Source organism: Perca flavescens, chromosome 5, assembly GCF_004354835.1.
Source record: "Perca flavescens isolate YP-PL-M2 chromosome 5, PFLA_1.0, whole genome shotgun sequence".
Lineage (NCBI taxonomy): Eukaryota > Metazoa > Chordata > Actinopteri > Perciformes > Percidae > Perca > Perca flavescens.
Genome location: NC_041335.1, coordinates 18,302,952 through 18,326,470, shown reverse-complemented (window position 1 = coordinate 18,326,470; position 23,519 = coordinate 18,302,952). Strand labels below are relative to the sequence as shown.

Here is a 23,519-nt window from a genome sequence, read left to right as displayed (position 1 = left end):
GGTGTAGTGGAGTAAAAATAAAAAACATAAATACATATTTTTATAACTATAATAATTATAGTGGAGTAAAAGTAGAATATTTCCCTCTGAGATGTGGTATAGTAGAAGTATTAGGTAGTGCGGTATCCCTCAAGTAAAGTACACATACCTCAGAATTACTCAAATTGAGCACTGTACTGCCTAATTACTTCCACCATGGACGATATTAGTCAATATTTGTCAGCTAGTTTCTGGTAATTTCTGGCCCCAACCCACTTTTCCCAATATAGGCAATAAAACCAATTAACCACGTCTATCTATCTATCAATCTATCTATCAATCTATCTATCTCTATCTATCTATCTATCTATCTATCTATCTATCTATCTATCTATCTATCTATCTATCTATCTATCTAGAGACCTACATTTTAGCTTAGGTGCATGCAAGCATTATTTTTTTTTAAACAAACAAAAAAAAAAAAAATATGGTAATCAGACAAAAAGTGTGGCGAGTGGTAGTAGCTACATGCAGCCGGGAGGGGGCGACAGTCTGCCTGCCGGGCTTCTACAGAGAGCCGATAGAGGAAGAGCTACTGTGGGTGCAGTTCATTAGCCTAAGCGTTAGCTACTATTAGCAGGCATCGCTGACAAGTGGTTGTCTATTTGTAAAACAAATATCTGTTTACTAAACCAGAGTTAGGAGTTGTAATCGAGGCTTTCCGACGACTGCTTCGCCAAGATGAGCTTCCTGTTGTAAGTAAAGTTAGCAGTCTTGCTAAGTTACAGACGGAGCTTGCGGTTAACGTTAGCTACGCTTCTACGAAGTTCCATCAAGGGAAGTGACTGGCGTCAAAGTAAGACACCGTTACAGAAAACAAAAAGCTAACGTTAACCTCATTGCAATCCTAATAAGTTTAGGTTACACTTAAACCGCCTTTTTCTTACGTAACGTTAGGTTTATCATTCGTCGTCGCAACAGTATATGTGAGCTGTGTTTATTTATAGGTTCCCAGCACTCGCCAACTATAACTAAACTTAATGCATGCTCGCATTAGTCATCAATCATGCATTTCTTTGCTGTCTTGACCTCGTTGGGAGTTTACTAAACGTCGAGCAATGTGATAAACTGTCCCGTTGTTTACAGCGACACTGTCACATTTCCTGTCTGTTGCACCAAGTGGGTAATCACCATAACTCAATTTGCATGACACAGATTGTACAGTCACACTGAAAACGAGCCAAGACAAGTTGACAAACGTTTGAACGTATGACAAATGTGGCAGCGATTATCACCAGTAGTGGTCGATGGATATGGGTTTTTCCATGGCCGATGCCGATATTTAGACAGCAGGGCTGCTGATGGTCGATATGTAATGCAGATATCATTGTCAATGATAAGAAACATGTTTATTTTGCTTCTGCTAAAATTCAACAATTTATTAATAATAACAAATGAGACACTGCTGAACTTAAATTAACATTTAACACTGTTGTTGTCTCTGTTCAGTCTGTGTTTAGTCTAGTGTTATGTTAGGCTATAACTTGCAGCATAGTTTTACAAAACACAAAGGAAAAACGTGTGGACAGCGCCTAAAAACCTTTTCAGTTACACTTGCTTACATAAATGTACTCCTCAGGCGTAGGAGGAGGGCTAGGGAGGTCCTTACAATAGTTTTTTGAGCCCTGTAAGCTAGTTTAGTTGGTTGAAGGCTTGCTACCATGACGCTGAAGTCCTACCTGCAGATGTGTCTGGAGACACTTTTTGTAAATTGGCCTTGTGAGTGCAGGTATTGGCCGATGCCGATTATCTCAAAATGGCATTAGTCAGTCTGATTGATCGGTCTATCACTAATTCACAAGTATCATTTCAGTATTCATTTAATAGATGTTCACCAGCTGCTGATTGCACAAACCAGACAGGAAGGACCCTCACATGTGAAGGCCCAAGAGGAGCTTCTACCCCTACACAAGCCTTTTCAAAAGGTCACTGTCCTGCTAGCACACAGACAGTTGCTCAACTCCATGTTTGTTTCTTTGCAGTGGCAGTCGTTCATCCAAGACCTTCAAGCCGAAGAAGAACATCCCAGAGGGCTCCCATCAGTATGAGCTCCTGAAACACGCTGAGGCAACACTGGGCAGTGGGAACTTGAGGCAGGCTGTCATGCTGCCTGAGGGAGAGGATCTCAATGAGTGGATCGCTGTCAACAGTGAGTTGATGAATGCAATGAAGCTATTTATAGAAAACATTATTCAGTCCACACACTGCCATTTTAAATTTGCAAACATAAATGATCCTTGTACAGAGGTTAAACATTTGCATCATCAAGTGGTAAAGTAAGAGAGGTGTGGTCAAACAAACTTTAAAAAAAAACAACCTGAAAAGACAGTTTACCAGAAATATGAAATGGTCATGCAGCATACACATGCATAAATGTGACCATATTTGGTTGTATTCACATCCTTAATTTTACCGCAGGCCATACATGTGTACAGAAATAGAGATGGCTATGTATGGCTGTAGATAATGTATTCTAAAAAAGAAGGTCATAAATTGTCTATATTATATACAAAGACCAGATCAAACCACTGTATGTATAGAAAAGTGACACTATTTAGTTTATTATTGTTATGAGCATAAACATTCCTAGAGAACAGAAATATAATGAATCCTTTCTTTCAGCGGTGGATTTCTTCAACCAGATCAACATGCTGTATGGCACCATCACCGAGTTCTGCACTGAGACCAGCTGCTCTGTGATGTCTGCTGGACCAAGGTAACAGCCCACAAAGTCCTGTGTAAAGAGAGTGTTATACACAGCAGTGGTGTTTTTTTATGTGACACCTGCATGTGTAATCAGGGCCTGACCTTTGATTTTAGCTTAAATACTCCTGTATCTGTAAGGTCCAACTACTGGTTAGTCAGTTTCCTGGCAGAAAATACACGATAGAAACATAGGAAAGTTACTTTTTAGTAAAAAGGTTTACTTAAGACTTGTCAAGGTAAAGGATGAAATACATGGTAGGGAAAAGACTTTTTAGTTAATTTATTTTATCAAGACAGCAACCCCAAACATAATTTAACATGTAACGTATAATCTTAGCTAAATCCTGGCCTGAACAGCACAAAATAGGCTAAATATCATTTGGCAAGTTCCATTTAAACAAGGGAAACATTTTGCTGAAGTATGCATTTGCACAATTTTAGGAAACATGGAACATATCATGAGTTTGCTGAGACACGAGCTGTGTAACACAAAGCTTTAAAGAACATTAGAAACATGAGTAACAATTAGAAATAAATAATGACAGATATGACGCTCTACAGCACAGTGATACAGGGCTTTCTAACACACCTACAGTAATAAACTCTACCACAATGTTTGTTTACAATAACTTCCAGGTAGAAAACTCCTGCAGTCACGTGCATACAACTTACCGGTGCTGAGCAAACGGGGGCGAGGAACAACTGGATATACTCTCATCTTATTCATATAAAATGCATGTTTGATCCTTTCATATGTCAATACTTTCACTAATGTTGGGTTGGAGGCCTAATTTACCGGTCGGGCCACAGACTAAAGAAAATGACACCACCCAAACTAGCAGTTAGTCCGACGGGCGGTGGGCTGTTGCTGTTCGCATCGCTAGATTTGGTTTATCAAAGATGCTAGCAAAGCAACACAGTACAGAAAATCAGCACAACAGAAACATCAGATAGGTCGGACTTCCGTGTTTAACTATATATCTTTAAATGTTACAGTTATGTCTGAAAATGGTAACAGACATAAACAAGTATGCTGATTTCACATATCTCCGCAATTGAAACCAATGGTTATTTTTTTACTTGGAAGTGATTTTTGTGTTAGCGCGACATCACGGTGGTTCAGTCTATATGATTTTATAAAACAATTGTCATGAATGGCACAATACCACAGGCAGTTAAGCATTAGTTTACAAGAGAAGCGTACCAGAATTGAACGATAAGTAAGGATTGCGTGTAATGATTACAGGCATTTATGAAATAAAGGTAAAGAGTTTAAGGCAGTTTAACGGAGTCCAATTTTAAGTGTAAGTGAATGAAGGTGATTATGCTACCAAATGTAATATGCTACCAAGTGCTGAAACAAAGTCAGAAATAATCTTAGACTGAACCAAAATGTACACTAACAACTGAATTGAGGCCTTGTGAACTGAACTTAATTGAAAATAAGTTATTTTTGTCAAAATCACCTTCATAATATAGTTTTGTCCAGAATTGGGAAATGATGTGTCGTGCAATAAAAGAACCCAACTATGTATTCAGATTTTGAATGGCTATAACGGTTAAAGTGAATTAAATTTAAAATGCATCATCTGATAGTCACATGCGGAAAACAGGAATTAAACTTTGCCTGTGGTCCCTCCCTGTAGAGGCTGTTTGGTTAGAATCTAGATATGGCACTTCCTCTATCCTCTCTCCAGCCAAGACCGTCTGTGTTCAGTCTGTAATCCGGAGGAAGAGACCTCAGTTCACTTCCTGTTGACATAGCTGCTATCAAGAACATGATTGCAGATATTTTTGCAATTTTTTTTTTAGCTTATCTAAATGATGTTATGTCCTCACAGAAAGGCAGAATGAGCGCCTGTTATAGCTAGAGCTTTCATGTTTATGTCTCGTAAGGCTGCTGTAACTAATGAACCCAGTCAGTAATTCGAGAGGTGCCAATTTATTTTGTTCTCTGTAGATATGAATATCACTGGGCTGATGGCACCAATATTAAGAAGCCCATCAAATGCTCTGCACCCAAGTACATTGACTACCTGATGACCTGGGTGCAGGATCAACTGGATGATGAGACACTTTTTCCCTCCAAGATTGGTGAGTTCAAAGCTTCTTGGGATGATTTTGGATGCAATTTCACCTTTTGTAAAAGTGTATTACGCTATTCTCTCTAAATTACCCAGTAGCTTCCTGTCAGTAGAATAAAACCAACACCAAACAGGCTGTAGTTACATTGTTCTCCAGCAGACCAGGCAACTATATACATCCCTTTCATTTAATTTTTATATTGTCTTTCCCCCAGGCAAAGTTGACAGCTTTTTTTTCTTTTTTTTTCCTTTACCCTTTGGGGATTGACTTCTTGTCTTTGATCTCTTAGAACTATATTTTTCTGTCCAACAATCTAGACTCTGATATGTTTGTTATTTTACATATGATCTATGCTATTCTGTGGTTTCTGAATTTCTTAGATATGTGTGTAAAATGTGTTTGGCTCTGTGAGAAAGAAAAGCCCAGACAACAAACCTATTGCTACAGGTTCTGGCCAGTGCACTTACAGAGCAGTCAGAGAGTATTTGGGCAATTCTGTTGTATTTAGAATGAAACAATGATTATGCAATTAATGAGCTGATTTCAGATGTTTACAGTGTATGGATGGATAGATGGATGGATAGATAGATAGATAGATAGATAGATAGATAGATAGATAGATAGATAGACTTTATTAATCCAAAATTGGGAAAGTACTCTGTTACAGAAGCAAGTTACAAGGACATACACACATACATAAAAATAAAATACAAGAAATATACTAGAAATAATAAATAAGATTAAATAATATAGCAAAAGATAAAATGCCAGAACTACTGAAACGGATATACTTAGAGGAATGAAAAGAATGTATATACAAGTGTAGAATAAAATGTTCAACCTACATATATAGTACAGCCTATATAACAAAATATGTATAATATAAATATGAAGTAACCGGTGTGCAAGTAGCATAATAGTGCAATATTGTAATGGGAGAGTTATCTCCCACACAGCTGTGAATTGTACCGTTTCATGGAATGTGGCAGGATTTTTTGTAGCGCTCTGTGTGACATCAGCTGATGTGTCTCACATAATGAAGAGCCAACTGGAGCAGTGAGCCCCCAAAACAAACAAGAAGTGAAGATGACTGCAGTCCATGTGTCGTAGACTTTACACATGATCATTTTTTTAAAGTTTATGTTAACTTGTCGCGTTTCATTTGGTCCACCGGAATTGAAGGACAGTGTATACAAAGATTACAATTAAACAAAATGGACAGTGTAGGAATTGTGTGAATGTAACATATTAGAACTGAAAGTTGCCACTTTAAATCTCATAGTCGTGGTGGAGTACAAAGAAAACGCAACAAAAATGTGTCACTGTCCCAATACCCTCTGACTGCATGGTATCTCCCCTGTCTGCAGGCCGTGTACATTTTTGATTTGTAATTTTGTGTGGATGGAGAGATTTTTCTGCTACTGTCCATACTTGTGCTAGAATTTTGATTAGAAACAGCACATGCTCTTCTTTTGACATCAGCATTTCCCTGCACCCACTGTCCCACAGGAGTTCCTTTTCCCAAGAACTTTATGTCTGTGGCCAAAACCATCCTGAAGCGTCTGTTCAGGGTTTACGCTCACATCTACCACCAACATTTTGACTCTGTGATGCAGCTGCAGGAGGAGGCCCACCTCAACACCTCCTTCAAGCACTTCATTTTCTTTGTTCAGGTAGGATTACCCTGCTACAATGTAGAGTTTAATCACTGCTGTGTATTTAAAGCCCCATCCAGACATGCACTGTAATATAGGCTCTGCCGATTTTACGTTATGTTTTCCATAAAAGTTGCTCTGGCAATCTGCCTGCTGAGGAACTAGTAACATGCTCGACACTGATCCTACATTTAAATACAAGAACTGTTCTCTCTGTGCTACGAACAAGGTAACAGGACATCTTAATGGGATTTGGCAGTAAATAATCTCTTGTTCTATACCAGTGGTTCTCAAAGTGGGGTCTGGGGTTCCAGGGGGTCCCCAACAAATAGGGGGATAATTTATTTTCACTATATTTCATCCATAAGTAACACAATGGCTGATTGTGTGACTATGTTGCTCATGGGTTTCATTCACTTTCTGTAATAACACATCTAAAAAGCAAAACTTCAGTTAGGGGACCCTGGGACATAGTCTTATCAGGTGGGGGCCCGTGGTCTAATTTGTGTCAGTTTAGGGGTCCTTGATGTGAAAAAGTTTGAGAACCACTGTTCCCTACATCGCACCTAACACCCTGCGACGCCTATTCTCGTCTTTGCCAGATGTCAATTATTATGCAAGCATGGTAACTGCAGCAGTCCTGTCATGTTTGAACAGAATCCGCATGGATCTTTTTCATAACCGACACCTATGCATGAAAGCCAAAATGTCATTACTTGAGCAAACCAATTAACTCAGCAATTTCCCAGATTATATGCGTAAAGGCGGATAAAGAAAACTGGACATTGCAAGAGGAGTTTTGCCTATGTGGTGTGAAAAATAATTTTATGCAAAGTGTCTAGTTACACTAACGTAATTGTAAGTTAACTCCATTGAGTGTTGGGGAATGTATTGGGCCTCTAAACATGTCAATGCTACAGCAGACACAGTTACTGACCACACTACTCTAGATTGTGTGTGGGCAGCAACAATGTGTCATATAAACAGTTTTAAATGTAATCAATCTGATATTAAACGTTTTTTTCTTCTTGTAGGAGTTCAACCTCATCGACAGGCGAGAGCTTGCTCCCCTGCAGGACTTGATCGAAAAGCTTGGATCCAAGGACAGATAGACATTTCATCACACATCTCCCCTTTTTTTAAACCATTTCTTTTTCCTACTTTGTCCCTCTCTGTGACCTCAGCTACCTCTATGACTTCTAGTCTCAACTCTTCAAATCTGTGCCTTCTTTTCATTTCATGAAGGTTTGTACTGTACTTGTCCTTTTATTCATTTTCTTACCTTTTATGCTGCCTTTGAGCCCTCTCTTCCATTTTGCCACTCTAGATCATATGAAATAGTGTAGTGTGTGATAAGAATATTTTTTTCACAGGACTGTGGTTAACAACTCTGTAAGACCAACCTACTGAATATTGTATATTGGGCCAAGGACATTTGGAAAAACCAGCTTTTTTCTTCAGAAGTTGGTATACAGTGTTTTGATTGTCTGAACATAGGCAATTTTCTTTTTGCTAACTTTTAGCTATTGTAATTACAGTGACTGACCAAATATCCCAATCTCAGCTTTTTGAAATGTCCGTCAATAGCGTGAAGTGGAGAGTAAAAACGTCAAGAAAAGTAGTGACATTGAACATGCATGACAATACAAGTTTGTGGAAGGTATTGTCAGTATTGTCAGTCAACATGAAGACGGGCACAAAAATGCACAGGTATATACATAAGTATATAGCTCTCTGTCCAGGCTGGTTGTGTATCTGATATCCCACGTATGCTAAGATGTTTCCTGTTGACACCCTCTTTGACACCGTTGCATGTGAATAGATGCAGTGATAGACAATTTTGAAATGCCTTTCTTGCCCCACAAAAAACACCACCATTGACTGCATTATAGCTATGTTAATTTGGTCATGCAATATTGTGTTTTGATATTTTCCTGCTAATTTCTTCATTAAAATAGTAAAATGCAAGATATGGTGATTACAGGGATACTTCTAAACTGCTAGATAGTGATTACTGATAGCCACTTAAAGCTTTTGTAATCATGACCCCATAAAGGAGCTGGTAGAAATCATTGTGTCAACAGCAGAAATTGTCTAATGTGAATTATTTGTTTTAATGTCATTTTAGTTCATTTTTGTGGTGCCGATTTACTTGTGGAACCCTGCATATTTGATATTTCAGTGCTGGTACTTCATTTTATTTTTTTTACTAAATATTTCCCCCCTGGATTGTAAAATAGAGCAATAACGATTGCACCTGTGCACGATAAGGATGAGTGACCTGAGGTATATGTAGTTTTTCCACAGATGTCTTTATTAGTCCTGGTGCATGTATCATGGTCATTTCCTGAGCTTAACTCTGGCTACAACAGCAGGGCTGTTTGTACTGCCATCCTTTTACAAACTAATGCAGCTAGTATTCCTGATGAATGTTTCATTTAGCAACTTTGAGCAAGGATATTAACCTTAACCTTCTTCATGTTGGACCGAAATTCTTATCAGACAATCGTGTAACCAATTAGGAACTGTTAGATAACTTAATGCATCACCAGGAACCACCCCAGGGATCAGCTGCAGTAGAGTGTCATTTTATAACGTACTGCTTTTTAAGAAATTGAAAGCCTTTCAACAATGTGAGGAAAAACAACCATTTTTTTACACTTTTAACTGCGATTTATCCACTCTTAGGCCCTTATTTGAATATATAACTAGTCCTTTCTTTGAATCTAGTCACATTTTTGAAATGTATTGCTTTTTCTTCACAATTTTGTTTTCAAACTTTTGGCATGGTGTTACATTTCATATTACATGTACATGTAAAATACATGAATGAATTTACCTTTTCAAATAAGGAACAAGGGCTTTGAAATGAATTAAAAGTTTTATATATTTACAATGGTCCAATCATTGGGGGGTCATTATGACGGAGGAGGGGCGAGGATATATGTACGAACATTTTTTTTGTAAATAAGATCAGTGTTTTATCTGAACAAAACTGTGCCTTACAAAAATGAAAATGTCTGATATGACAGTATTGGTAGATCAAAAACTCAATAAACACTGAAGGACAATATTGTGTTGATCTTAATTTTGTGTATGCCACATATCAGGAATTGATGGATAAAACAGTGAAGTATTGCTTCTTGTAATCCTTCAGTTTCCTTTTGCAAACATAAAAAAACATTTTCCTTGGAATTTTTAAATATAAATAGATTTAGTTTATGGCTACAGATGATGCAACCCTTATGCAGTGGTTCATTTATATATGAATTAAAATACAACGTGTCCACCCAACTATGAAGGCTAATACATATTTTATTTATAATATAATTCAGAGTAATTGACAGCAACAATAAGCCCTGGTTCACAGCAAAACTCAAGCGCCTTCGTTAGGCCAAGGAAGAGGACTACAGAAGTGGGGACAAAGAGAAGAGAAGCTACTTTGAAAACCCAAAGAACAAATTCTCAGCCAACGACAAAAGCCGGAGTCAAATTCTCTGTACGTTGTGTTTCCACTGTCTTCTTATTAAAGCTGATCGCGGCTTCATGGATACACTGGGCTGTGTAGCACGAGCCCGCTGTGCTTTGGATAAAGACACACTGTATTAGCACGTTTTGAACGGCCATTCAGACAACTTCTGTTATATCATCTTGTTATAAACGAATAATAAAACACAAATACCAACACATTCCGACCAGTCACCATATAATATTACAGTGCATATGACTAGCCGACGCACATCAGAGCTGTGCAGGAGAAATGCGTAAATCGGCGGCTGATGTTTGCCAGACCGCTTCGGAAGAAAGTCTATAATTTTCTCCCAGCTGACAGTCCTTCGCACTTTATGTTATATCATACACTAGTGAGATATTTGCTCAAATGCATGCGCAGGTCAATCAACAGGCGATCACAGGTAGCAGGTTAGCAATGGGCAAATCCCGATTTCCGATGTAGACAGGAACTTAAAACACATATAGTGACGGAGTCGGTGCCTATTTTTTTTTTTACATTATATGGTCGAAGCACTTGTTTGCTAAAAGGCCATTTCTGTATATATCACTGACACCTTTATCACAGTTTTAGAAGCTGTGTTAGTAAAATAAGATATTGGATAGAAATAAAAAAGCAGGAGTGTCACCCGAGACGTTTTTACAAGTGCACGGTGTTTACTCAACCAATCAAAATCGTTCCTGGAGACTGAGATACCGAGTATATTATGCCCTGAGTAAAGACGTACAGGTAGCTTTAACCATTAACCTCAAAATATGCATGTCCCTTACAAATTCAGATCACAATTATGTTGCGTTTAGACGCAATAGAGTGGAATTATCAATTGCTATGGTAGGATTTGGTTTGGTCGTGCTCATTTTAAAGTTGCCGGAACCGATGTGTACGTAGACAGCCTGAGAGGCCTCGCTTGGGGTACAATCACTTCTGTGTGTGTACAGAGCAAGTAGGAAATAACGAACTGTTTTCCGAGATATCAAATAGCTGTCGTAATCGGGTTTACTTTTCTACAGAGGTGAATTAATTGACAAACGGTAACATCACAACGACTGTCAGGCTTGGACTGGGCGCCACATTATTATCCTTAACGTTAGCGACTTAACGTAAGGAGTGTATTAAGTTAGTTAGGTTACCGTTAGCTAGCTAAATCAACGCTACGTGGTGGTTGCTAACAAGGAATTTAATGTTAAGCTACGTAGCTAGATAGCTAAAGGCAACACTGCTAACGTTGTCCAACATTTTGAGGTAGTTCGAGATGCTTGTTGACTAACATTAACGGTTAATCCAGGCCATCGTTAGCTATCGTTAATGTTACATGCCTGGAAACACTGGGTGAGCAAAGCGTAAGAGCTGTCAACCAGTCTCTCATTTGTTAACAGTCATTTAACAGTGGTGACGTTAGCTACCTGTACTCTTTAACGTTAGCTACGTTAGCCCTGATTATTCATGGGGCTGTTTTAACAATTAAGTAACTTTATTTAATTGCGTAAACGTTAGACGTCAACGAAACTGTAAACGTGTTGAACTCAACCAAATTCCTTTTTTATAAACATCAGTAAAGCTCGCCAAAACAGTGTCACTTTCTCCTAACGTTACATGTCAGTCAAGCTATTTTGTGTCATTAATAACTAACGTTACACTTTGTCCATAGGCCTCGGTAAAGCCATGGCAGATGAAAATACACAGTTCTGTGGAAATTGGTAAGTATGAATAAGGTATATACATTGTACACACAAGCCAATGAAGCTTTGCGAAGTATTGAAGCTTTTCAGCAAATTGGTTGGTAAAAACAGTTCATTTCTTGAGGCTTTATGTGCACACAAAACCACCCGTTGGTCAACAAGTGTAAAACAGGGAGATATATTACAGATGATCTCAACCATCCGTGATGGACGGTATTTTGCGCCAGTAAGGGCTTGGGAATGATGAACGTCAACAATGAAAACAAATATATCAATTTTGATGTAATTCATTTATAGACTATCAATATATTGTCTATTTTCTGACAAGTAGGCCTATGCTTGTACAACATCACTGTATCTGTCTTGTGAGTAACCATCAAATGTGTGTAATCAATCCTTTGGTAAATAATTGTTTCATAATAATGGCAGGAGGAGCAATATTTGCAGGGCTGCAGTCAAGACCAACTTAATCAAGTACAAATCAAGTCCAAGGCAGTGAATGTGCTTGTGTAACTAGGAGGGGAGACTTTATTCATTTTATTCAGGAACAATAATTTCTCAACTGTGTTAGGGCTTCGGGCATCATCAATGACACCATTTGTCTAAATGATCTCGACTGGGGAACAGTCTTCGACGCAACACCGGAAAAAAACTTCCTGGATTACTCGACACGCGCTCCGAAGCCCCGGCACATCGCTACAAGTGATCATTTTGATATGGTGGTGAAAACAGGTTTTCATCATTTTCTTTACCTTCCTAGCAAACATGACATTCCAGAGGCTAATTTTACTACCCATGAGATCCACTGCCGAAGAAACATCGCACTGTGTGATGTATGCCAGGAGCCAGTGCCCCGGTCAGATCTGCAGGAGCACAAACAGCAGGAACATACTCAGGTAACATCTGAACAGCAGTATGGGAGACTTTAACATAATTCCTGCAGTAGATGTGTGTTGCTTTAAAGGGCAGGCCTAGTACCAAAAAGTGGAAACAGTTATCTGCATAGCCTGGAAAAGCCAATCAATATGTGTGAACATTAGTTAATCTGTCCCAAACCCAGAAACCAGTAAACTTGTGATTGTAATATCTCAGTTATTTATCTTGAGTAAGTATCCGTGCGATAAGGGATCAGGAAAGGACAGTAAAACTCTAGACTCTGTGGGAGGAACTATTGTATGTTGTGGACATTTTTGACTCTGCCTTATATTAATTCACTACATGCAACACCTCATTGTGCTTTATTGCTTATTGAACAATCCATTTGATTTAGGATAAAGTATATGTATTGTCAATATCAGTTACTGATGCTATTTCTAACACGCCAACTATAAACTGGCAAATGCAGCCTCTGTGTCAATCGAAAAGCACGTCAGTAACCTCAAACCTCATTCTAAAGAAAAGGCTAACAAGAAACTAATGTCAGACTGTTACTGAATTGCAATTTTAAAAGCATTTTCCCTTTCATTTCAGATTACATGCAAGTGTGGTTTGAAGATTGAGAAGAATCATGTTGATGTTCACCAGGTATTTCGGAAAAACATTTCCCTATTCTTATTTATCTATTCCCTATTGATGCTCAGCCATCTTTCGTAAATCCTCAAATTGTGCTTCCTTACAATTGTTTCTTTCAGAGCTCTGAATGTTCTCAGCGGCTGGTCCCGTGCCAATACTGTGAACTGGAGATAGTTTTCTGTCAGTCCAAAGAACATGAGGATTATTGCGGTACACGCACTGAGCCCTGCGCATTCTGCAAATGCAATGTAATGTTGAGGGAACAAGCTGTGCATCCGGTCTTATGTGGAAGTCTTGCACCGCCCCAAGAGAGGAACAACAGCCGGACAAGTCACAGTCCAGTAGAACCACAGGCTCCAGGGGCATGGTTTGAAGCCCACTCCATCCGAAACCTCCTAAGAGCCCAAGAGAGAGGCCCAAAGAATAATAACATCAGTGCAGCGGAACAACAGGCGTTTCCCCTGCCATTCGATCCCAGGGTATATAACACTTCAAGGGGACCTCAAGGCCCAGGAGACTGGAAGAATACTGCCCCGAGGAATACATTTAGCCACTGTGAGTTTATCAAATACCTATTGATTATTACATTTCCTGTTGGGGGGGGAAAAAATGCCCAGCCAGCTCAATTATTTTAGTTGAATATATCATTATTGGCCAAAAATGTACCAATGTAGCTTTAAAGGACCATAAAAGCAACTTAAAGGTGCCCTGTGGAGTTTTCTTGTGAACAAACAAAAGTTATGTTTACATCAAGTGTATCTTACCAAAACACATTGTTTGCATCCATGAGGTGTAACAGACATGTCGAATGCATTTCCTTTCCCATACGATACAAACAAAACTGGGTTACACACGTGTAAAAACATTGCTCCAAGCACCACTAGTGGTCAAAACCCCCACAGAGTACCTTTTTAAACTTCCAACTCTTCTATAGTACCACAACATTTGACATGAGCTTTACATCTTGTTAAAAATCACTCAAAATTCGAGTCACACAGAAATATCTCACTGTAAATGTTACTTTCAACTTTGTAAGGCCATCTTTATAGAAATTAGTTTTGCAGGCAGGAGGAGATGCAGTAGATGCCCCTGGAAAATATCCTATATTAATTTAGAGAGATTTTGCTAGCTCAACATAAGGCAAGGTAATCCCTAACAGAGGGCCAAAGAACACATTGCATATGTTGCTAACCTTTATTGTGTGTATTTAAATGTTATGGTTTGCCTGAACTGCGATAATAAACTTTAATATTGTGGCTTTAACATTAGGGGTTTGTCAAAACATTAAACGCAACAAATGCTAAAACATTTAACCCTTGTGTTGTCTTCCCGTCAACCTTGAAAAAATCGTTTTTGAAGCCTTTTTTTCACAGTTTGAAAGTTTCAACGTTTTAAATTGTAAAATTTTTCTTCTACACATTTTCAGCGCTTATTTCTACATCCCATATTTTATGATATAAAACAAAAATTGAAAATTGGGTCAATTTGACCCGAAGTGTTAAATGTCCTTTTTTTCTCCTTTACTGTACTTGTAGTTGCAGCTAAAATTGTTTTCTGAAATAACTATAATACACGTTTTCTTGTAGTGCTGGGGCAGAGGGATTTTCTCAATAGCAGCACCAGTAGTGCGTGGCCACAAAGTGAGCTGACACTGGGTGACGATTCATCAGGCCTGGACTACATGTTGGCCCTCAGCCTGCAGAGTGATGGAGAATCAGTGGCTGGAGGCGTCGAGGGAAACCTGTGGAGTGGTATCTGGGACCACAAGATTGGGAAGACGTCTAACACCTCTGTAAACTCTCCATTCTCACCGCCCAACAACAACTTCCCAAACTTCACTACAGGAACAAGCACAAGTGCAGTCCAGGAACATGATCAAGCAGGTAAGATAGTGTTGATTAGAGTACTTTGAGTTATTCTGTTGTCAGTTTTTGTTAATGATTTTAAATGATTTCCACAGATTCCATGCTTCCTTGTGAGTTTTGCGAAGAGCTGTTTCCTGAAGAGGACCTCATTTTGCATCAGGTTAGAGATGTCATTTTATTCTTTTGGTTACACTGTTGCTCTTGGGGGTTGACTCATGGCTCATCCTGCTGAATAAGTGGTTAACCCGATATTGGCCGATATGAATTTAATTTAGACAAACATTTTTGACAAGGATCCTTTTGTGTTAAATCATGAGGCATGGTAGAATCTAAACCACTAACCGCATGCCTACAAACCAATCAGCCCTCTAGAAAAAGGGGTGACTGTGCTCACATGATCCTGATATGGACAAAAGCACTACATTAACAATACATTGAGAAGAGGCCTAAAAAAAGATTGTCACATTTATAGACTTGTAGAATCTCGGCTTTCAGTGATAATAAAGCTCTTCAATTTAGTTTCTTGCTGATTTTTATGGTCACCTGAAGTTCATGTCCCCATGCCTCTAAAGGCTGTTGTTCTTCCAGCTATCAGAAAACAAGGTTTTCTTGTAGTGAGGGCAGCGCAGACCATACTTTAGGAAGCGAGAAAAACAGGAGAAATATTCCAAAAAGTAATTGGATTGTCTTTATATACACATTTAGGTACTCCTTCATGCTCTTTCTTTTCAATATATGCCTTAAGAAGGATAAAAAGGCTGCAGATTCCATAGCTTTTTCTTTGTGGTTTATGTGATATTATCTGTCCATCATGTAGTTAACATTTTTAGTCAGGTAACCGACAGATACCCTTTTGTTTTTGAACTTAAGAGCCTGTTATCAATAACAACGCTAACATCATAATGTAATGCTAGTTCTCCTTTAAGAAATGCATGTCCATATTCAAGTAAAACATACATATAATATTGGAGAAAAACTGGAGGGCAGACTCCAGGGCAATTCCAGGTCAGTGCATCATATCTGCAAAATACCCAAAAGCCCAAAATGGCGTACGCCGAAAAAAAGTCTGATTTATAAAACCGTGTGTACACACTCCTGTAAGCAACGTTCCCTTTATAAATTGGAGATTACCTACAAGCGTGCGTACGTGAATCAGCCTCTTATCCCGCCCTGTACACGCCCATTTTTAACCATAAATAGTCAATGCAAAGCACCTCGTGAATGCTGATCAGTATGTTAATGACCCTTGTAGTTGTTCTTTTGTTACACCGAATCATGACGACTGGCGGACAAAAGGCAAAAAAAACTCTGACGCTCGGGAATTGCTGCCAGTGTAGGGAAACCGGATCTATAGACTACCTTTATTAATAATATCTTCCAAAACGGTAGGTATTACGGCAATCGGGGACAGCTTCGATATACCAGACCTACTGTATATGATAAGATTTAACAGAACTATAAATTATATCCAAACAAGCCTTAGTGATAAAGGTGAAGATTATTATTATATATATATTATATATATATATATATATATATATAAACAAACAAACAAACAAACAAACAAACAAACAAACAAACAAACAAAACACTTAGCTGTCTGATATTTCCCTCTGGAAACAGCCGGTTTCCCCAAGAATGGCCAGGACCTGTATTTGGACCGGGATGGCATGGTTTCCGCTGCGTTGCCCTCTCTACTGGACCCAATTCAGTACATAGATAGGTAGAGCAAGGGAGAAGTGAGAGAGTGACGGTGATTAGCTTCGGAGCGAGTACCGACTCTAGAGTCATAGTGAGAGAAACAAAGTGTCTCCCCTGTGTTTTCTGACCAAGGTGGGAAATCTTTAGGAGGAAAAGTTAACCCTCTCCTTGATTTCATGTTTATGGAGAAGGAGAACCAGGAAATGAGTCAGGGGAAATGCAACTCTACCAAGCCACGGCTGAGACGTGTAGTTACATTTTTTCGAGAGGTGCACATCAGTCTACGGCCTAGGGTCCGGCATAGACGTAGAGGGGTCTGCGGGGGTATGCCGTCGATTCGACGCAAAAGCATAACACGGCCTTAACAAACCCTGTTCACTCTGCCTGCTGAATTTAGGATTATTTGCTGATGTTTTGAAATATTTTAACCTGATTCCAGCCCCTCCTTTCAGTTTTAAGTTCCCTTAATGTTAGACAGACCTGCTGTGACCTACTTGCTTTGTCATGGTGCATTCTGTTTTTTTTCTGTCAGACGTGACACGGCATTCAAACATTTGCATACTTTACTTTATCTTTGTTTGTTTAGACGGTTCCCAGTCCAGTTACAGCCTTTACCTGTTTGAACAAGAAAGAGGCTGTTATCTCCATCTAGTTAGGGACACGAATGATGACTTATTGACTTCACAGAGACTTCAACTTTTTTGTATACCTTTCTTCTATTGGTTTCAGACTGGATGCAGCCCCGCCTCCGCCTTTGCGTCTTACAGCAAGCAGCCCTTGTCTCCACCTAAAGAGGACAGGATGAGCAGGAATGCTTCAGGGCTGATGCACAACGTCCCTGACACACTCGCTTCAAACATCCCCACTTTCCCTCGATCAGTCTCCCCGGCCTCCTACAGTCCTCCAGCCAGTCCACTAGAGGGCGATGTGGTCATTCCGTGTGAATTCTGTGGCGTTGCTCTGGAGGAGGCTGTCGTCTTTCACCATCAGGTATGTCAGTAAGATAGCCGGTGTAAAATGAATGACACATTTTGAGTGACTATTTCGTTGCCCTTGAGGAAAGTAAATTATTTTGACCAGTTATGGTATCTTAAAAATGTGGCAATTAAACATATTTCAAATATGTCTTCTATATCGAGCTCCACAACCAGCCTGTTATGACCATTTCAGAATATGTGTTCATGAATGATGAATATTTAACAAAAGTGTGGCAGAAAAAGAAATAGACAGATTTGTAATTGCATCATGGCTAATGGCCAATTTAATTGTGTTTTCTTATATCTAGGACAAATGTGATATGCGTCCTCAGACTGCCCCTCCACTGAATAATCTAACAAAAGCATCCGTCAAAAAACCACTGAGCCCTGCTCAAGACGCCGTTGGTCAGATGTCTCCAGATTTTAAAAGGAGAATGTATCCCCAAGGTAATGTAAAGAATTTATTTAGAAAATTAATAAACTGATAAAAATTTGATTAGATAAAGTATTTAGTATTCAATTCAGAGCCACCACAAACTATGACCCTATATTTTAACTTGCACTATTTTCTGTCTTAGATTCTCATTTAGTTTGTTTTACTTGTGATTTTCTTTTTATACAAATTTAATTAGCATTGTTGGAGGGAGCCTGAGACCCAAGACTTTCAGTGACGACTGCTTTTGTAATTGTTGTGTATTGATTTAAAAAAAAAAAACTGACACGTACAAAGATAGTTTGTGTGGATTTTTTGGGGGAAATTTTGTTGAAGTGTTTTCTATTCACCTTGTACATTTATGTTTATTTACACATTATGTGTCCTATTCCACATATAGCTGACTTCTCAGATGGGGACTTTGACAGAAACACACCACCAGGACAAAACCCAAGGGAATGGCAGAGAGGCTACATTGGACTACCAAGTCAAAGGAAGACATCCAACTGTGATGCTTCTGTAAAAAACAGAACTCAGCAGGGCAGGGAAGCAGAAGGGGCTCATTCATCTTTCGGTGACACTGACAAGTCTGGTTCTGCATCTCTAAAGGGGTAAAAGCAATCATTAAATCATATGAAGACTAAGTTTTGAATCTCATTTGAATTACTTAAAGTGGCTATTTGCTTTGGACAAAAGCAGTAGTGTTTTTAACACACCTGCTGTCGTAAAGGTCTTTTCTTTACAGTGCTGTATTACCGAGTTAGCGTTACCGAGAGGTCATATAGTCGCAATGAATATTTTGCTCAGACAGAAAATCATTCATTTACAATAAGCGAATACGTTACTGATGCATCGATGCATTTCAACTGTTGCATACGGTAACTTAGCCTACTTTGGATGTACCGTGAGCTTAACTGGTTATCACTGTCACTGTGTCATGAGCCAAAGCATTAAGAGATTGTTGTAGAAACCAACGTAGTAATAACTTATATAGCGCATTTCATGAAACCCAAGGACACTTCACACAGGTACAGGGGGACAAGGGAAAAGAAAATAGTTGGCCAACACAAACACAGACTAAAAGGAATAAAACATCCACGCTTAATGGAAGGGGGGCGTAATTTAATGTCCGCTACTGTCGACCAACACAACCCGCATTGTAAAGTTATTTTATGAATGAAATAGACATATTATATACCTGAGGGCCAATTCGGGAACGTTTTTGAATAATTTAAAGTCCCATAATTGTGTCCATCTGTTGAAAGCCCGACCGAGATTGAGTCGATATCGCTTGTCGTCTTTCACTTCCCCCTTTCTTTTCTGTGATGGCCCTGCCCCAGTATCAGCTGTAACTAGAGCAGATAACTTCTAAAATAAAATTAAAATACAATTAGGTCTACATACAGACATCAACTGCTACCTTTTACCTGCATACCCACTAACGTAGGTTTATCCGGTGTTCAGCCGAAATCTGTGACCCGTCAGAATGTGTGTTCTGTAGCGCAGTCTACCGTCCGTAAATCATTTTGTGACTTCAGACCTGGGCAGAGGCATTAATAAAAACTATATAAAAATAGTGTTCTTTACACTGTTACAGGTCATTTATGATCATTAGATGGAACATTACAGTTTCAGAAACGTGTACAAGTTACATATAGTAACTAATGTGCTTTTTTGTAAATAGAATGTTAAAGTATGTTATTCATATTTTGATTTGAATGTGTTTGTCCACCAGAGTACATCTACCAGAAAATAAAGAAGGGAGAGGGAACAGAAGAAACTCTTTGACAAAGGTAACCTTCAAGTTTAAAAAATGTTTTATATTTAAAGGTATAATATGTTGTAAGTATCGCTTACAGTTTGCAAACACAGCGTTCAAAGTTGGCCCTAGCTCAGCGAGCCAGAGAGATAGGTAGCGGCGAACAAAGCAGTGAATCAGTCGCTGGATACATTCTAAAGCGTGTGTGTGTGGGTGGGTGTGGGTGGGTGTGGGGGTTTTAAACTTGTGCATCGGTATGAGACGCTGAGGGGTGAAGTGGTTGGGAATGACAACGAGCTGCACACCCTGCATGCTTTTATTGGCTGACGCCCATAAACGTCCCGCACACAGAAAAATAAGAAGAAAATGTAGGCAGAAGGCAGGGTCTTTGCAGATACAGACGCCATCACACACTTCTAGTGGGTTGTTCATTGTTTAATACTGCATATTATACCTAAAGTAAATAAAGTGAAGTACCTAAAGTAAAAGTAGTAAAGTAGCTGAAACTGCAGACACCGTCATGCAGGCAGAGAGAGATAGAGCTGCCCTGCAGCCAGGCTTAAATAACCTGGGAACACTCAGGTTACACTAACATTCCACCTGAAGAGTAGAGTAGTTTGTTTTTTTAACATTAAAGCATGTAAACATGTTATAGTAGAAACCCAAAATACAAGTATGAACCTCAAAAAGAGCATAATATGGGACCTTTAAGGCAACTCAACACATTGTTGCACTTGTAAACGGATTTCCAATTGTATTCTTCCATTTGCAGTTGCCCAAGAAGCAGAATGAAGAGCAGCAAGAGGAGTGAGAGCAGGAACATATGGAGAAATGCAAAAACCAAATCTGCTACTCTGCTTTTCATGTATCTTCTTGCACACTTTTGAAAACAAAACACATACCTATCTGATAAGTGCCTGTCTGAGTATTAGTTATCTTGCAGTTTATATTTTAATGAGTTTTACTATTAAAATCGAAGTATGTAATTTGGTGTATTAATGCATATTCTGCTTTATTTCAAGATTTGTTTCAAATGTATGTCTAACATCTAGCCTCAAAAGATAAATTATAAAATGGATTTTATTTGTGCTGAATTTGATTAGTTTTTTTTTTTTTTTACTCTACAAGTCGTGTCGTGGCTCATTAGTATTATTGAGAAGATCAAACAGACACATGGCTTTGTCGGTGTGCATTTGTCTAACTTAATCTTTACCTTGTTACTTCAGCCAAGGACATTTAGTTTTCACCCCCGTTTGTCAGTTCTTTCAGGGTCTTTCACAGTGTTCCTGTCGGTATCTGCATCTTTATGTAACCTAAAGCACTTTGATAGATTATTTTGAGAAAAAGGGCTTGAGGAATAGATTTGATAAATTTATGCATCTTGGACCACGAAAAAAACAAAACTGTATAATTGAACATTTGTCTTTTTATACTCTTCAGTAATATTTTGATTTTTTAAAATCATAACTATAGAACTATATATGTGGTGTTACGATAAAATTGCTTTTGAAGCAGTGTCTCCTGTCCAATCTTCTTTTAAGTAGTATGAACAATTTTGTGTGCTGCTCCTCTGAATAGGATTTAAGATTCATAAGAAGTATTTTGTGTGTAACATAGGGTCCACTTTAGCAATACATATACTGTAAGATAGACAACCAACCGCTTTTAACTAAAGCCAACACCAGAGCATTTTCCTGATTAACATCTGCTCATCAACCTCAACTAGTGAGGAGCAAATAATGAGTGAAATCTCCTGGTGTGGTGTTTGTTGTTGTGGTTGGACTGTGGGCACTCGCAGCACATGGCTGACTATTCCTGTTTAAGAACAACTGTCTTGATGCTCTTTGTCTTGTGTGGCTATTAAATGTTTAATGAGGACATTCATGGCTCCAGTTTGTATTCTGTCAGTGTTTCATACATCTTTATACATCAAGCTCACCTCGGTTTACCAGTCATGGTACCAAAACTCTAACTAAAACTTACCTGGTGCCCTTTGTGAGAGATGAGAAATGCCACAGAGGAGCAGACGTGCTTTGAGAACACAAATCCTGCTACTTTCATTGTATTTGATGTTGCAATGGGCAATTTTTCAGTCACAATAGGATCAAGCAAAGGTTTGTTGCGGGCACCTGGGTAGCTCACCTGGTAGAGCAGGCGCCCATATACAGAGGCACAGTCCTCGACGCAGCGGTTCAGGGTTCTAGTATGTCCTGCGGCCATTTGAGCATGAGCATGCATACATACAAAAAGCTCCATGAAATGTTTTGGACCTCAAAATGGTCATGGTTTTGCATACTAAGGGTAGTGCACTAGACAGTATTTGGTTCATATCTACACCGATGTAAAGCAAAAAGGGGATTATGGAAATAAATAAATCTCTTAAGACCAAACTTACAATTAGTGAATATGAGCAATACAAGAAATATGATATAGACTGTAGAAAAGCCAAGTCATCAACTATCAACCTATGGAAAAGCACAGCAGCACAAATATCAGGCCTAATGTCCTCAGCCCCACAAGAACTAGAGGAGAGTGATTAGGCAAGGTGTGATTTCTGTTTGTTTTGTTTTCCTCGAGACTGCAGAGGGTGGGAAAGGGTTTAGAGAGAGGGTGCTCTTGTTCAATTTGTTTCTCTGTTCTGTGCACCATCTGATATTACCTGGCACATATTTTGGAATTTGTTCTGTATGTCTGAATGATAAATGATGCTAATAACAATAAAAAATGTATAAAAAAATAGCCTACATATTGTTATTTGCAAATTTATTTGCTGATAAATAGGTGTTTCCTGAGAAAGGAAAAGGGAAATAAAAGTAACATTGTATGGATGCATTTTAAACTGGGTCATTTGAAGTAGTCCAGAAGATCATGTTTTCAAATCATCAATGCAGTTTCCTTTGGGACTGCTCTTATCTTTATGAAATACTGTAGACGGGCGGTCGCTACCATTTAGGATACTAAGTAGTACACTTAGGTCATGTCCTGTGTTTTTTCTGGGGATTTTCTTTCTACACAATTCTTTTTATGCCAATTCCAGTATTTTCACACTTTATATGTTTACATTTGAATACTTTAAGGACAATAATATAAATAAAGTATTCAGTATTTTTCCACTGCAAGTGTATTAACTGGCTTCATGGATTTCAGGAGGAGATAAAAGGATATTGCATTGTTTTCCAGGTTTATCATTTGCCTACAGTTTCCTAGGACGTTTCCTGGAAAGAATCTAGTAGGCTACTAATAGTAGAGATAGAGATATTTTAAGACACGTATTTAGTTGGTTGTTGTGTTGAGTTTATAAGCAGTTGTTCATTTCCAGAGGAATTTCCTTGGGAAAGAAATTGGAGAACGCCACTAACATTGAAAACTGCTATTATAGGCATGGTAACGTAATGTAGCCTATACATCAAATGACTATTACTGAAAAACGCCAAATACGGTCCAAATATAGGCATTATTTATATATTTGTTTCCACACACATTGAGGCTTTAGTGGCTAACAGTGGCACTGATCAGCCCCTATACATGGACGCTGTTTTGCGTTTTCCCACAGAGCGGCGCGCTTTGAATGAGCACCGTGAGAATCCGGCGACAGAG

General features: G+C 38.7%; 2 protein-coding genes across 10 annotated transcripts; both read left to right on the top strand.

Moving 5' to 3' along the window:
• The first annotated feature begins 520 nt into the window (after positions 1 to 520).
• Positions 521 to 9,558, top strand: mob1a (MOB kinase activator 1A). The gene is made up of 6 exons (XM_028577427.1): positions 521 to 734; positions 2,022 to 2,188; positions 2,662 to 2,755; positions 4,706 to 4,839; positions 6,340 to 6,503; positions 7,520 to 9,558. Exons 1-6 carry the CDS (start codon positions 721 to 723, stop codon positions 7,595 to 7,597), a joined length of 651 nt encoding a protein of 216 aa, XP_028433228.1. The 5' UTR covers positions 521 to 720; the 3' UTR covers positions 7,598 to 9,558.
• A 1,091-nt stretch (positions 9,559 to 10,649) lies between these two features.
• Positions 10,650 to 21,806, top strand: trafd1 (TRAF-type zinc finger domain containing 1). Of its 9 annotated transcripts, none has more exons than XM_028579034.1 (12): positions 10,650 to 10,725; positions 11,645 to 11,693; positions 12,436 to 12,571; positions 13,146 to 13,199; positions 13,307 to 13,742; positions 14,774 to 15,070; positions 15,148 to 15,212; positions 17,483 to 17,743; positions 18,039 to 18,177; positions 18,564 to 18,774; positions 19,899 to 19,956; positions 20,695 to 21,806. In XM_028579034.1, the coding sequence occupies exons 2-12, from the start codon at positions 11,659 to 11,661 to the stop codon at positions 20,731 to 20,733; spliced, it is 1,731 nt and encodes a 576-aa protein (XP_028434835.1). In that variant the 5' UTR covers positions 10,650 to 10,725; positions 11,645 to 11,658; the 3' UTR covers positions 20,734 to 21,806. The 9 variants fall into 9 exon arrangements, with proteins under 9 accessions (XP_028434835.1, XP_028434838.1, XP_028434839.1 ...); XM_028579037.1 differs by lacking the exon at positions 10,650 to 10,725 and adding an exon at positions 10,744 to 10,827; XM_028579038.1 differs by lacking the exon at positions 10,650 to 10,725 and adding an exon at positions 10,884 to 10,939.
• The last annotated feature ends 1,713 nt before the right edge of the window (positions 21,807 to 23,519 follow it).

What these genes read in the sequence shown, in the direction of transcription:
- mob1a (XM_028577427.1), top strand. An exon ending in TGAGTGGATCGCTGTCAACA is followed by an intron (nt 2,189 to 2,661) that starts GTGAGTTGATGA and finishes CCTTTCTTTCAG; the next exon opens with CGGTGGATTTCTTCAACCAG. An exon ending in ACTTCATTTTCTTTGTTCAG is followed by an intron (nt 6,504 to 7,519) that starts GTAGGATTACCC and finishes TTCTTCTTGTAG; the next exon opens with GAGTTCAACCTCATCGACAG.
- trafd1 (XM_028579034.1), top strand. Translation starts at nt 11,659, where the DNA reads ATGGCAGATGAAAATACACAGTTCTGTGGAAATTG. An exon ending in CCAGGAACATGATCAAGCAG is followed by an intron (nt 15,071 to 15,147) that starts GTAAGATAGTGT and finishes TGATTTCCACAG; the next exon opens with ATTCCATGCTTCCTTGTGAG. An exon ending in GGTTCTGCATCTCTAAAGGG is followed by an intron (nt 18,775 to 19,898) that starts GTAAAAGCAATC and finishes TTTGTCCACCAG; the next exon opens with AGTACATCTACCAGAAAATA.